Source organism: Trichechus manatus, unplaced genomic scaffold (genome assembly GCF_000243295.1).
Source record: "Trichechus manatus latirostris isolate Lorelei unplaced genomic scaffold, TriManLat1.0 scaffold00019, whole genome shotgun sequence".
In the NCBI taxonomy this organism is placed as follows: domain Eukaryota; kingdom Metazoa; phylum Chordata; class Mammalia; order Sirenia; family Trichechidae; genus Trichechus; species Trichechus manatus.
Genome location: NW_004443955.1, coordinates 778,475 through 791,965, shown reverse-complemented (window position 1 = coordinate 791,965; position 13,491 = coordinate 778,475). Strand labels below are relative to the sequence as shown.

The window sequence follows — 13,491 nt, the reverse complement described above, 5'->3', positions numbered from 1 at the left end:
CTAACTCCTGCACAGGTACATGTTAGACGACACCACAAGCAAGTCACCATCAAATTCAGAATATAAAGCATTTTTAAGACATGCTGTCAGTTACAAATAAATGGCTGGAAGAGGAAAAAAAAAGTAACTATTACAGGTTAAAGGAGGCTTCAGAGACATATGATCCAAATGTAAGGTGATCACGTATGTGCTCAAATTCAAAAACTAACTGCCAAAAGGCATTTTTGAAAAACTGGAAAATTCTGAGCAAGGACAGGGTATGAGGTGACTATTAAGGAATCAATAAGTAAATATTTCCCTAGGTTATGTTAGGTAAGAGTAATATCATTAATCTATCAGGGATACATACTGACATATTTACAAGCGAAATGAGATAATATCTAAGATTTTCTCTGAAATAATAAAGAACTTAAAACAAGAAAGAAAAGATTTGAGATGGATACAGGACTACATAACTAGATTTTAAAAATCAGATGGCAGTTGAGAATGATAGAAGAAAAACAAGCAAGAATGGATACAAAGGTGTCAAAATGAGGTAATCAAAAAATGCACTCCTACTAATGGACCACAACTACCACGGCCTCCACCAGACTGAGTCCAGTACAACTAGATGGTGCCCGGCTACCACCACTGACTGCTCTGACAGGGATCACAGTAGAGGGTCCCGGATAGAGCTGGAGAAAAATGTAGAACAAAATTCTAACTCACGTGAAAAGACCAGACTTACTGGCCTGACAGAGACTGGAGAAACTCTGAGAGTATGGCCCCTGGACACCCTTTTAGCTCAGTAATGAAGTCACTCCTGAGGTTCACCATTCAGCCAAAGATTAGACGGCCCCATAAAACAAAACAAAACTAAAGGGGCACAACAGCCCAGGGACAAGGACTAGAAGGCAGGAGGGGACAGGAAAACATGTAATAGGGAGCCCAAGAAGGAGAAGGGAGAGTGCTGACATGTCGTGGGGTTGTTAACCAATATCATAAAACAGTATGTTGTACTAACTGTTTAATGAGAAACTATTTGTTTTGTAAACCATCATCTAAAGTACAATTAAAAAAAAAAAAAACACTTCTCTGTGCCATGCCCACTACGGACAAGTCACATCTGTGCTCTAATGCTCTAGGCCCCTCCGCAGTGCGGTGATAACCCTGCTCTGGTTGCACTGGCCTCTCTGCCAGGTGCTGACTTTCCCCAGAGAGCTGCGTGCTTGTCCAGCTGTCTGCACCAGCCCAATCCCCACATCTTTTCAACAATCACCTCACTCTACGCATGCCCATCCCACCTCTCCCACTGTGACCCTTTTACTCCACTCCGTTGTTTCTCATTTCCCTGGTATGCATCATTCACTAATGTATGATACCATTTATTCATTATGTTCATTATCTGCCTTCCACCATTAGAACACAGGCTCCACGAGGACAGGGGCCTTTGTTCACTGATGAGCATCCACAGTAGATGTTCAAACGTTTGCCAAATGAACAAATGCTCAGGCTGCAGCTTAAGACAATTTACTCACCTGAATATTTTCTCTCACATACACAGCATAATCATCATTACTTAAGAAATCAGCTCGTTTTTTGTAAGTCTGGCTCTCTGTTACAACAGCACCAATAGACTGCAAAAGATACATTTAAAAAACAGTAAACTTGATAAACCTACTGAAAAAGAAGTTTGTGAAATCTATAATATTAAAAAACAAAATACAAATACTATATACACTTACTATAAAATTTTTCATTGAGAAAAGATTAATAAGAGTAACAGAATGCAGAAATGCATTTCAAAAGTTAGAAGTACAGAAAATTTCCAAATCATTTCCTAAATAATCCTATGAAACAATTTACTCAAAAACACTTTACTCAGAAATTAATGTCATACCAAATACAATTTTTTAATAAATTATCTTCTAATAGCCATCCAAAATCATTAGCTGTTTGAACCAGCATCTTTTTTAAAGCTAAACGCACTTAAGACACAATCACCTCAAAAGTGAAACAAAGAACTGTTTGTTACGTGCCCAGAAAGACAGTAGCTAGGATGCTGGAAGAGTCCCCAGTAGATATAGTTAGTTCTTTCAAGGGACAGAGAAAATTAACATACACACCACTCAGAGCAAAAGTCAACAGGCTACAACAGATGTGCAGGTAATAATGCAGACACACTAACCACAGGATAAGCTGCATCCTCGACGTCCTCCACCATCTCCTCATCTGAATACTCATCAGACACTGTGTCTGCATCTGAGAGATCGGTGATCTGGACGTCAGAGTGGTCCAGCAGCCACCCAACCAAGGCCTCAACACCTAGGAGTAACCGCACACAGGCACTTACTGGATGCAGTAAGGGTGAGCACAGCTGGCAGGTGTTCCTACATTAGTGTTTAAGTGTAAACCTAACAGTAAACAACAGTGAGCCCATTAAACATAACACCAATAAGGAAAGCACAATACCAGGCAACCCTGAAGCAGTCCCAGAAGCTCCAGTGAATGACTTCAGTGCGAATTCGATGTTTCTTCTAGGAAACCCCATCTCCATGAGCTGAACAATGATGGGGAGAGCCGGGACAGGCGACTGCTTGCGCTTCCTCATTCTGCTGGGTCGCGCGTGCTGCACAGTGACGGGCGTCGTGGCCTCGCTGGAGCTGCAGTCCTCACACACGGGACTTGATGGGTGCGTGGACTCCACCGCTAAACACTGGCACACAGCCAGAGCAGCCGCCTGCAGGGTGTAAAGGGCCACCAGTGAACTTAGGAAACACATGTCATGGCCTTCTACTATGAACTGCAGTGGAGAAACATAGAAAACCCACACTTACATACATATTTTAAAATCAATTGATAAAACATGTAGGAAAAGACAAGCTTCAAAATTTATGCAGAGGAAAGAGCTGGCCATCAAATAACTTGTCTGACAGCTTCAGCAGGCAGAGAACTTGGTAAACCAGCCCACTGTTAATACCCTAAGCTCTGAGTGGGCAACAAGCGGACAGAGGCAGAGAGAGGCTCTGACAGGGGAGGGGTTAAGCAAGTCCCAGCCGGCCGGCAACTGTGCCCAGACCCCCAGCCTTCCATGAGGCCCTGCGACGCTGCCCACAGGTCACCTGCTTCCCTCCCTCTGTAGGACAGGCCAGAAACGACACAAGACTCTCTCATGTGCCACCAAATCAACCCTCAATAACCAACTGGGGCATTAAGTATTACATAAAAAAAGAAAGAAAAAAAAGAGTGACAGTTGAGAAACTAACTGCAATGAATCATAAACCCACATGCATCGCCATGTCTGCGGTTGGGGACTCCATACATAAAACAATACCTGTCTCTCCCTGATCTACTTATCACTACTCCTCATCCCCAGCTGTTCTCACAGATCGTATAACTGGCTATTTTTTTTTAAGCTGAATTGTGAAGAAGCAATGAGGAAGAAACCCAGGACACCTTAGAGCCTTCCAGTGCCTAGGATGGGCCAAAAGCCCAGGGATTTGCTGTGAACTCTGAAGTGACAGGTTTCACCCCAAAATCTTACCATTCAAAGCCAGACTGAACTAGGTATTCTGGTATCAGGGAGTTAGGCCGTACTGGACTAACCCTCTACTGTATAAACTCGGGACAAAATATTTTTTAAAAAACAGTTTGAAGGCACTGGAGAAGAGCCAAAAGCAACAAAAAGCAGAGTGGGCAGACCTCTTGGCACAGGGAAACCAAGCAGGCCCAGCTCAGCCATGACACGGCAGAAAACGACAGTGTCAGCGGACTGCAGCCAAGGGCAGGACCCCATGCCTGCCAGAGCCATCAGAGAGTGAGGAAGAGGATCTCTGAAAGAGACAGAGAACAGGACGAGACGCCACCCTCGAGTCCTCGGACGAGAAGCCACCCTCGAGTCCTCGGCTGACTCCAAAACCATGTGTGCAGAAGACTCTGCAGAACCCAGCATAAAAGAACTGCTGGAAGGCTAGGCAGCTTCCCACAGCTGCCCAGGGCTTGGGGGACAGTGTCTGAAGTTCAAATCTCACCAAGTTGGGGGAAGAAATGTCAAAGCTTCCATGAAAATCCCAGAAAAGCCAACCTTAGAATTAGGGGCCAAAAACCAGGACTAAGGGCAAAACAAAACTAAAGCTTAAACCCAAGGCTCCCTGGGATCCAAGTGCTCTGCCACGTATGTAACCACCTGCTACAATAAACTCAATATTCTGCAAAAGAAGCTGACAGAAACCAGAGCCAGAACAATGTAATATCCCAAATGTCCACAATACAGTAAGAACTACAGAAGAATCAATAATAACTTACTATAATGAAGATAAGAAAATTGAGAAAAAGTAGAGGAACTGGTAACCTAGATGTTGGAATTAGCCCCCAACAAATTAATACAACCATAGGAGCCCTTGTGGCACACTGGTTAAGAGCTACAGCTGTTAATCGAAAGGTCAGCAGTCCGAATCCACCAGCAGCTCCTTGGGAACCATACGGGGCGGTTCTACTCTGTCCTACAGGGTTGCTATGAATTGAAAACTACTCGACAGCAATTTTTTTTTTTTTTTTTTTCTGGATGGTGCAAAAGGTTGACACACTCAGCTGTAACAAAAACGCCGCAGGTTTGAATGTACCCAGAGTCGTGTTGGAAGAAAGGCCTGAAGATCTACTTCTGAACAATCAGTCACTGAAAACCCTATGGATTAATGAAAGAAGAACAATTTGGAAAAGGTGGGCGAGGATGGTTGCACAACTTGAAGAGTGTAATCAATGTCACTGAACTGTATGCAAACAAATTGCTGAACTGGTATATGTTTTGCTATGTATACTTTCAACAACAAAAAACTAATTTTTAATTAAAAGAAAGTAACTAATTTAATTAATTAAAAGAAAGTAATTAATTTAATTAATTAATTAAAAGAAAGAAAACCCTATGGTGCTCAGTTCTGCTTTGACATACACAGGGTTACCATGAGTCACAGTCAGCTCAATGGCAACTGGTTCTTGTTGTTCGGTGCCATCGAGTCGGTTCCAACTCATAGTGACCCTATGTACAACAGAACGAAACACTGCCTGGTCCATCCTGCGCCATCCTCACAACAGCTGCTATACTTGAGCCGTTGTTACAGTCACTGTGTCAATCCATCTTGCTACGGGTCTTCCTCTTTTTCACTGACCCTCTACTTTACCAAGCATGATATTCTTCTCCAGGGACTGGTTCCTCCTACAAAATGTTCAAAGTATGTAAGAAGCAGTCTCACCATCCTTGCTCCCAATGAGCATTCTGGCTGTACTTCTTTCAAGACAGACTCGTTTGTTCTTCTAGTAATCGATTCAGTATTCTTCGCCAACACCATAATTCAAAGGCATCAATTCTTCGGTCTTCCTTATTCATTGTCCAGCTTTCCCATGTATATGAGGTGATTGAAAACACCATGGCTCAGGTCAGGCACGCCTTAGTCCTTAAGTGACATCTTTGCTTTTTAACACTTTAAAGAGATCTTTTGCAGATTTGCCCAATGCAATGTGACTTTTGATTTGACTGCTGCTTCCACGGGCGTTCAAGTAAAATGAAATCTTCGACAGCTTCCATATTTTCTCCATTTACCATGATGTTGCTTATTGGTCCAGTTGTGAGGATTTTTGTTTTCCTTATGTTGAAGCGTAATCCATACTGAAGGCTGTGGTCTTTGATCTTCACCAGTAAGTACTTTAAGTCCTCTTCACGTTCAGCAAGCAAGGTCGTGTCATCTGCATATCTCAGGTTGTTAATGAGTCTTCCTCCAATCCTAATGCCCTGTTGTTCTTCATATAGTCCAGCCTCTCAGATTATTTCTTCAGCATACAGATTGAATAAGTATGGTGAAAGCATGCATCCCTGAACGCACACCTTTCTTGACTTTAAACCACCCAGTATCCCCTTGTTCTGTTCAAACGACTGCTTCTTGGTCTAAGGTTCTGCATGAGCGCAATTAAGTGTTCTGGAATTTCTATTCTTCGTAATGTTAACCATAATGTGTTATGATCCACATAGTCAATAAAACATAGGTAAACATCTTCCTGGTATTCTCTGCTTTCAGCAAGGATCCATCTGACATCAGCAATGATATCACTGGTTCCACGTCTTATGAATCTGGCTTGAATTTCTGGCAGTTCCCTGTTGATATACTGCTGCAGCTGCTTTTGAATGATCTACAGCAAAAGTTTTACTTGCATGTGATATTAATGGTACTGTTTGATAATTTCTGCAATCTGTTGGGTCACCGCTCTTCGGAATGGGTACAAATACGGATCTCTTCCAGTCAGTTGGCCAGGTAGCTGTCTTCCAAATTTCTTAGCATAGACAAGTGGGCACTTTCAGCACTGCATCCGTTTGCTGGAACATCTCAATTGGTATTCCATCAATTCCTGGAGCCTTGTTTTTCACCTGTGCCTTCAGTGCAGCTTGGACCTCCTCCTTCAGTACCATCGGTTCTAGATCATATGCTACCTCCTGCAATGGCTGAACATCAACCAATTCGTTTTGGTACAGTGACCCTGTATTCCTTCCATCTTCTTTTGATGCTCCCTGAGTCATTTGTTATTTTCCCCATAGAATCCTTCAATATTGCAACTCGAGGCCTCAATTTTTTCTGTAGTTCTTTCAGCCTGAGAAAATGTTGAGCGTGTTCTTTCCTCCCTCTTGCTTTTCTAGCTGCAGGTCTTTGCACATTTCATTATAATACTTTACGCTGTCTTCTTGAGCTGCCCTTTGAAATCTTCTGTTCAGCTCTTTTACTTCATCATTTTTCTTTCTTTCACTTCAGCTACTCGACAACGTTCAAGAGCAACTTTCAAAGTCTCTTCTGACATCCATTTTGGTCTTTTCTATCTTTCTCATCTTTTTAACGATTTCTTGCTTTCTTCATGTATGACGTCCTTGATGTCATTCCACAACTCGTCTGGTCTTCGGTCATTAGTGTTCAATGCGTCAAATCTATTCTTGAGATGGTCTCTAAATTCAGGTCGGATATACTTAAGGTCGTACTTTGGCTCTTGTGGACTTGCTCTAAGTTTCTTCATCTTCAACTTGAACTTGTAAAGGAGCAACTGATGGTCTGTTCCGCAGTCAGCCCCTGGCCTTGCTCTGACTGATGATATTGAGCTTCTCCATCATCTCCTTCCACAGATGTAGTCAAATTGATTTCTCTGTATTCCATCTGGTGAGGTCCACATGTATAGTTGCTGTTGGTATTTGCAATGAAGAAGTCATTGGTCTTGCAAAATTCTATCATGCGATCTCCAGTGTCGTTTCTATCACTGAGGCCATATTCTTCAAGTACCAATCCTCCCGCTTTGTTTCCAACTTCCGCATTCTAATTGCCAATAATTATCAATGAATCTTGATTATATGTTTGATCAATTTCAGACTGCAGAAGTTGGTAAAAATCTTCAATTTCTTTATCTTTTGCTTTAGTCATCGGTGCATAAATTTGAATAACAGTCGTATTAACTGGTCTTCCTTGTAGGCGTATGGATATTATTCTCTCGCTGACATCGTTGTATTTCAGGATAGATCTTGAAATGTTCTTTTTGATGATGAACGGGATGCATTCCTCTTCCATTTCTCACTCCTGGCATAGCAGACTATATGTTTGTCTTATTCAAAATGGCCAATACCTGTCCATTTCGGTGCACTAATGTCTAGGATATCAATCTTTATGCATTCCATTTCATTTCTGATGATTTCCAATTTTCCTAGATTCAGATTCACACTTCGTACATCCCATGTTCCTGTTATTAATGGATGTTTGCAGCTGTTTCTTCTCATTTTGAGTCGTGCCACATCAGCAAATGAAGGTCTCAAAAGCTTGACTCCATCCACATCACTAAGGTCGACTCTACTTCGAGGAGGCAGCACTTCCCCAGTTGTATTTTGAGTGCCTTCCAACCTGAGGGCTCATCTTCCAGCACTGTATCAGATAATGTTCTGCTGCGATTTGTAAAGTTTTCACTGGCCAATTTTTTCAGAAGTAAACTGCCAGGTCCTTCCTAGTCAGCCTGGAATCTCCTGTCCACCAAGGATGATCCTGCTGGTATTTAAAATATTGATGGCAAAGTTTCCAGTATCATAGCAACTCGCAAGCCACCACAGTACAACAAACTGACAGACGTGATAGAACTGGTTATTGGAAATATGTTTTAAAGCTTACAGTAAAAGATACAATGGGTGAAGAGATGGTAATGGTTGAGATATAAAAACTCTAAAAAAGAACCAAATAGAAATACGAGATCTGAAAAATATAAAACATGAAATAAAGACTTTCTTGGATCTAAACAGCAGGTTAGACTCAACAAAGCAAAGGATCCTGACCTTGGAAACAGAACAATACAAATCAACTAAATTGATTAACAAGGATTCTCAAAATAATAAACAGAGCCTCAATACTACTCAAACAGCTGTGTAATGGAGTCCCAGAAAGAAAAAGTGAGAGAGAGACAGCAGGACAGGAGACAACATAATGGTGAAAAAGTTTCTAAACCTAGTGGAGAAGAAACATCAGCCCACAAATACAAGCCACTTATATATACCCACGGCAGGACAAGAGAAAAATCCACACATACACAGGCAATTCTTGGTCAAACTGAGAAACCAAAAAAACAGGTAACAGTAAAAGCAGCCAGACTTAAAAACAAAAACCAGTGCATAGAGAAGAACAGTGATAATGATGGATGAATTTTCCTCAGAATCATCAGAGACAAAACAATGGAAGACCCTTTCTAAATGCTTAAGAGACAACTCTGCATCCTTCTTCATCAATCATCCTAACACTCAGCATCATCTCAGGCTGGATCCAGGTATGGTCTGCCTGACACACTCTTAAATTGCTCAGAGTCCTCAGAGAAACTTTCTGGAAACACTGCCACCCTTGTGGCCACTCTAAACCAAACTCTCACCTTCAAGGTTTTCAGACCTAACAAGTAAGTAGTCTGAATGCAGGGCAGTTCACTGATGTTACTAACTCTCTCAGAGGGCACTCACACTGCAGGCAAGCCCACCCCTGCAATACCTTGTGGCCCCAAGGCAGCTGTGGCCTCACTTGGATCCCTACTCCCCTCAGAGTCTTGGCTCTGAGGAGTTCTACTAGGGTATTTTCTGCCTGCCAAGTTGAGCACCAAAGGTCGTTTCGTTTTTTTCTTTAATATTTCATGCAGGTTTTTTAATGTATCATGTAACAAGAAGGACTTTTTAAAACCCTCCATGTTGCAAACTATGAAAGTTCCCATCACTATTAGACCTGGTCAAACACTGCCTGCAGCCCAAGCTGTGCCAGGCAGCACAACTCAGCATCCCATGTGCACCAGCTCAGCAAGGCCCTCAAGGGAAGATAAAAAGTGCATCACAGCATGCTCAGAAAAGGCTTCTGAATGAATAAAACAAGTGAGCAACTATGATAGTCCTAGATCTAATGGGACTCCCTCAAGAACAATTATTTCCTGAAAAGGGATCCCTTCATAAATACGTGACTGTTTAACACATGTTAAATCTTTGTTAATTTCTTCAAACAATTTACACAAAGTCAAAATAAGGTTAAACTTCAGCCCTCCCTGACTAGTATTATAATGTTTATTCACCATGTATAAGCATGGTTAAAGCCTAACCAGCCATAAGAATTAGTTTAGTATAACATTCAAAATTCAGACTATATCCTTAAGAAAACACAAATCTAGAAAAAATGTTCACATTTTAATAAATTGGATTAAAAACCATCAACTTTGCACAACTGTACCTCCAGTTCCTGTTTATCAAATATAGCCTTTACTGGAGATGGCTGGGTGGCTGATGCCAATAACTGCTGCAAGAGGGTTATAGGGGGCTGTGGGCCTTCAGGAGACATGTCTCCGGTGTCAGGAGATACAACTGCTCCATCATCTGAATTTAAAAACAAAACATGTACAACATTAAATCTTCAACCTCAAACATCTCTTTACTACCGCATTGTGCACATTAAACCCTGGCGACCAGATATGGTTCCTACCAAATCAAGTACTAGACATCCAAATTTGTAAGACTCGGAGAGCAAGTAAGAACCAGCCTCCCACTCCCTGCTTTCTGGTCTCTGTCCTTCATCAGTTCATCTGTCTCTTAGCGCCAGCAAAAGGTACTTCCCAGATTCCTGCCCTGTGTCTAGTTCTTGCATCTCTTTCTTGTTATCCACTCATGGCTTCAGAAACTCCTTCCACAGACACATCCCAAGATTACATTTCTAGCTCTTTTTTTTTAATTGTTGTAGTTTAAATGAAGTTTACATTTCAAGTTAGTCTCCCATACAAAAATTTATACATACTTTGTTATGTGACCCTAATTGCTCTCCCCTTACTGTGACAACACACTCCTCCTTTCCACCCCTGACTCCCCATGTCCATTCAACCAGCTCCTAACCCTCTCTGCCTTCCCATCTCACCTCCGGACAGAAGCTCCCGTTTAGTCTCTTGTATCTACTTGAGCATTTCTAGCTAACTCTTATTCATAGATCATAAAGTGACAACAATTCAAAGACATGTCATCCAGTCAGGATGTCTTTTTGTCTGTTTTAATGTGAATAGCTTTAGATGAGGCCTTTAGGGTTCCCGTTTGCCATGGCCCCTCTAACATCTACTATATTCTAAGCCCATTTCACACAATTTACATGATGTTACTGAGTCTTTCAAAGTACATTAATGCTTAGTGACAACTTCAACTAATCCTCTAAACCAAGGGCCAGGAAACTTTTCTTTAAAGTACCACACAGCCTATATCGCAATGACTACGCCATTATAGAGCAAGAAGAGCCAAGACAGAATGTAAGTGGATGGGTGCGGCTGTGTTCCCATAAAAATGTTATTGATAATTACAGGTGGCCACACTATTAATCAAACCCTGCTGTAGACAGCTCTGTGTGGATGTCCTGCTACACCAAAAGTGCAGGACAGTCATCCTGATTCCACTCTGCCAATAACTACTCATCAGTGTGACCACAGAAAAGCCACTTTCAGTTCTCTTGGCTTCAATTTCCTGATCTTCCATAACTACAAACTCCCTTTAAGGTCCCTACCATCTCCAACAGTGAATGAATCTGCAGTTTCCATCAGTTTATCTCAAGCTTAGTGGCATGTTTAAAATTAAATTCACAATACCCTCTCAAGATTAAGAAACAAATAAAACACTGGGCTTTCTTATTTTTGTCAAAGATGCTATTCACTACTCTTTCCAATAATATAAACTTGAAACATCAACCATCTCTAACTTTTCACTTGTTTCCTATAAAGTTATCATCTAAAAGACTAGTATCTACTGGAATCTTTCTTTCAACTTTCAATGCTTTCCCCAGGAAGATACCTCACCTCTTGACACAAGAGTAAGTCCTCCATCTCTATTATACCTGTGTTTCGGTACTCGTGCACTTCACTAGTAGATTATATCCTGAATCCCAATCCTTATATCATGCATTTCCACCACCACAGCTTTCCAAGCTGACCTTAATCCCACCCTGGTTCACAGTGTTCTACCACACGACCTCCTCAGTCTCGCCAGCTGTATCCCATTCCTCTCAGTGTCAAGCCCCGAACACCTGCCAGGCAGAGCAGAGTGCCCTGCCATTCTCCCAGAGACTCGCTGCTTCCCTCTGTGCCCAGAACTTCCTCCACCAGCACTGAGACTCCTTCTCATCCACACTGTCTACCATTGCCCCCCAAAGGCTGCCCTCCCATGCTCTCAGCTGTCTTTCTCCCCAGCACTGTTCACAGTGAACTGTGCTCAAACATCATGCCAGACACATGGCTCCACCATAACTTAGACACAGCCACCTGTGTTCATTTTTTCTCTCCACCCTGATCTGAGCCAGAAATGACCACAAATGAGGACTATCTTGTTCTCTTTGCGTTCACCACACACTATACTTAGCACAATGTCATTCAACATCAGATAACCAATATTTCACAGCTTTCTGTTTTTCTGAGCTCATTATAGAAAACTGAAGTAAATTAGAAAAATGCAAAGAAAATAAAATCAGCTGACATTCCACCACTCCGAGAGAACTGTCATTATTTTGGTAAACAGATGAATCCATGCATATTGAAAAATAAATATACGAACAATGTGCTTTTCTTGATTACTTAATTGTGTCATTTTCCCATGGCAATGAACATATATATATGTCTCATCACTTTGACTGGCTCCATGGTGTCCCACCACATGGATACACCATATAACAACGAACATTTAGGCTGCATCTGGTTCTTCTACATAAAAACAATACCCACAAAAAGCCATCAGGAGTATCCATACACACATATTTTCATGCCTTTTCTGTGATAAATTCCCAAAATGAAGACATGCTGGCCCGAGTCTGACACGTTTTCCCAAATGCTCCCCAGACAGCTGAACCAACTTAAATCCCACCTGCAATGTGTTGAAGCTGTGCTCTGTGTGCATCCCAGTCACCTGAGGGTCCTGTTAAAACACAGATTCTGATTCTCTGGGTCTGGGTGCCGCCTAAGTGTCCACACTGCTGGCATATTCCCATGTACCATCAATGCTGCTGGCCCAGGGATCCTGTTTAAGCAGCAAGGCCTGTGAGTGCTCATCTCTATCCCTGCCCATCAGTTAACATCAATCTTCTCTATCTCATAGGGGATGGATGTCACCTGTCACTCACTCATTACCAGGTGGGCCACGTCTTTCTGTGCATTTATAAGCCATCGATATTTCTCCTTTTATCAACTGCTTATTCAGTGTCCTTTGCCTTTTTTCTATTGGAGTTTTTGCCTTTCTTACACATCTATAAGCACTTATTTTAAAAAGATAACCTGTATGAGTAGTTCCCGTCTCCTGAACAGCTGGCTGGGACAAGATTTGCCGCAGTTTATCTTGATGAGAGAGCAGCGCGCGGCCCGCTTTCAGTATGTACAGCTTCAGCTGCTGGCATCGTAGCAGGTCCAGGTCCACTTGTCCTACAGGAGAAAGGAGTCCATGAGCTCCAACCATGCTGCTGTCTTGTCTGGGGAAGCCGCTCTGCTCCCAACTCATGGCACCGTGTTACCTATTATTACTACACTCAAATGCTCCTGACTGCTGAAATTTCAACCAGATGCCTAGGTCACAGACAAAATAATTTCACCTTTTCTTCCAAGACTCCTCTGAAAGAACTTCGTGAGATACTAACAACAGACAATTCTTTTAATTTATGAAAATCACGGCAATCTCCTACAGTCTACAGGATCAAATGGCACATTCATGACTGCAGGCAGAATGAGGGCAGACTCAGGAAGCCATCCCAACCAGGCAGCAGACAGCAGGCAGGGCCGGAACTGAAGGGGGACAGCAGAGGCCAGCCTGAGGCCAGGGAAGCAGCACTGAGGCACTGAGGGGAGGAGGTGGGCAGGTGACGATGGGGAACTCTTGGGGATTGGGCTTAAGCAACCGGCTGACGGGTTTATTCACCACGACAGGAAGCAGGAAGAAGAGCCAGCTAGCTGGTGGAGAGGGGCAGCTGAATTCTGGAC

At 42.4% G+C, this 13,491-nt stretch overlaps 1 protein-coding gene across 5 annotated transcripts in view; it reads right to left on the bottom strand.

The window, feature by feature from the left end:
* The window catches only part of HERC2 (HECT and RLD domain containing E3 ubiquitin protein ligase 2), a 341,529-nt gene that overhangs the window by 129,674 nt on the left and 198,364 nt on the right, over window positions 1–13,491 (bottom strand). For all 5 annotated transcript variants that reach the window (XM_004372619.2, XM_023727841.1, XM_023727839.1 and 2 more), the window contains 5 exons: window positions 12,796–12,939; window positions 9,738–9,880; window positions 2,452–2,719; window positions 2,168–2,304; window positions 1,518–1,616 (listed from right to left, as the gene is read on the bottom strand). In XM_004372619.2, the coding sequence (XP_004372676.1) occupies window positions 1,518–1,616; window positions 2,168–2,304; window positions 2,452–2,719; window positions 9,738–9,880; window positions 12,796–12,939 (791 nt within the window). The remainder of the gene's footprint in view (window positions 1–1,517; window positions 1,617–2,167; window positions 2,305–2,451; window positions 2,720–9,737; window positions 9,881–12,795; window positions 12,940–13,491) is intronic.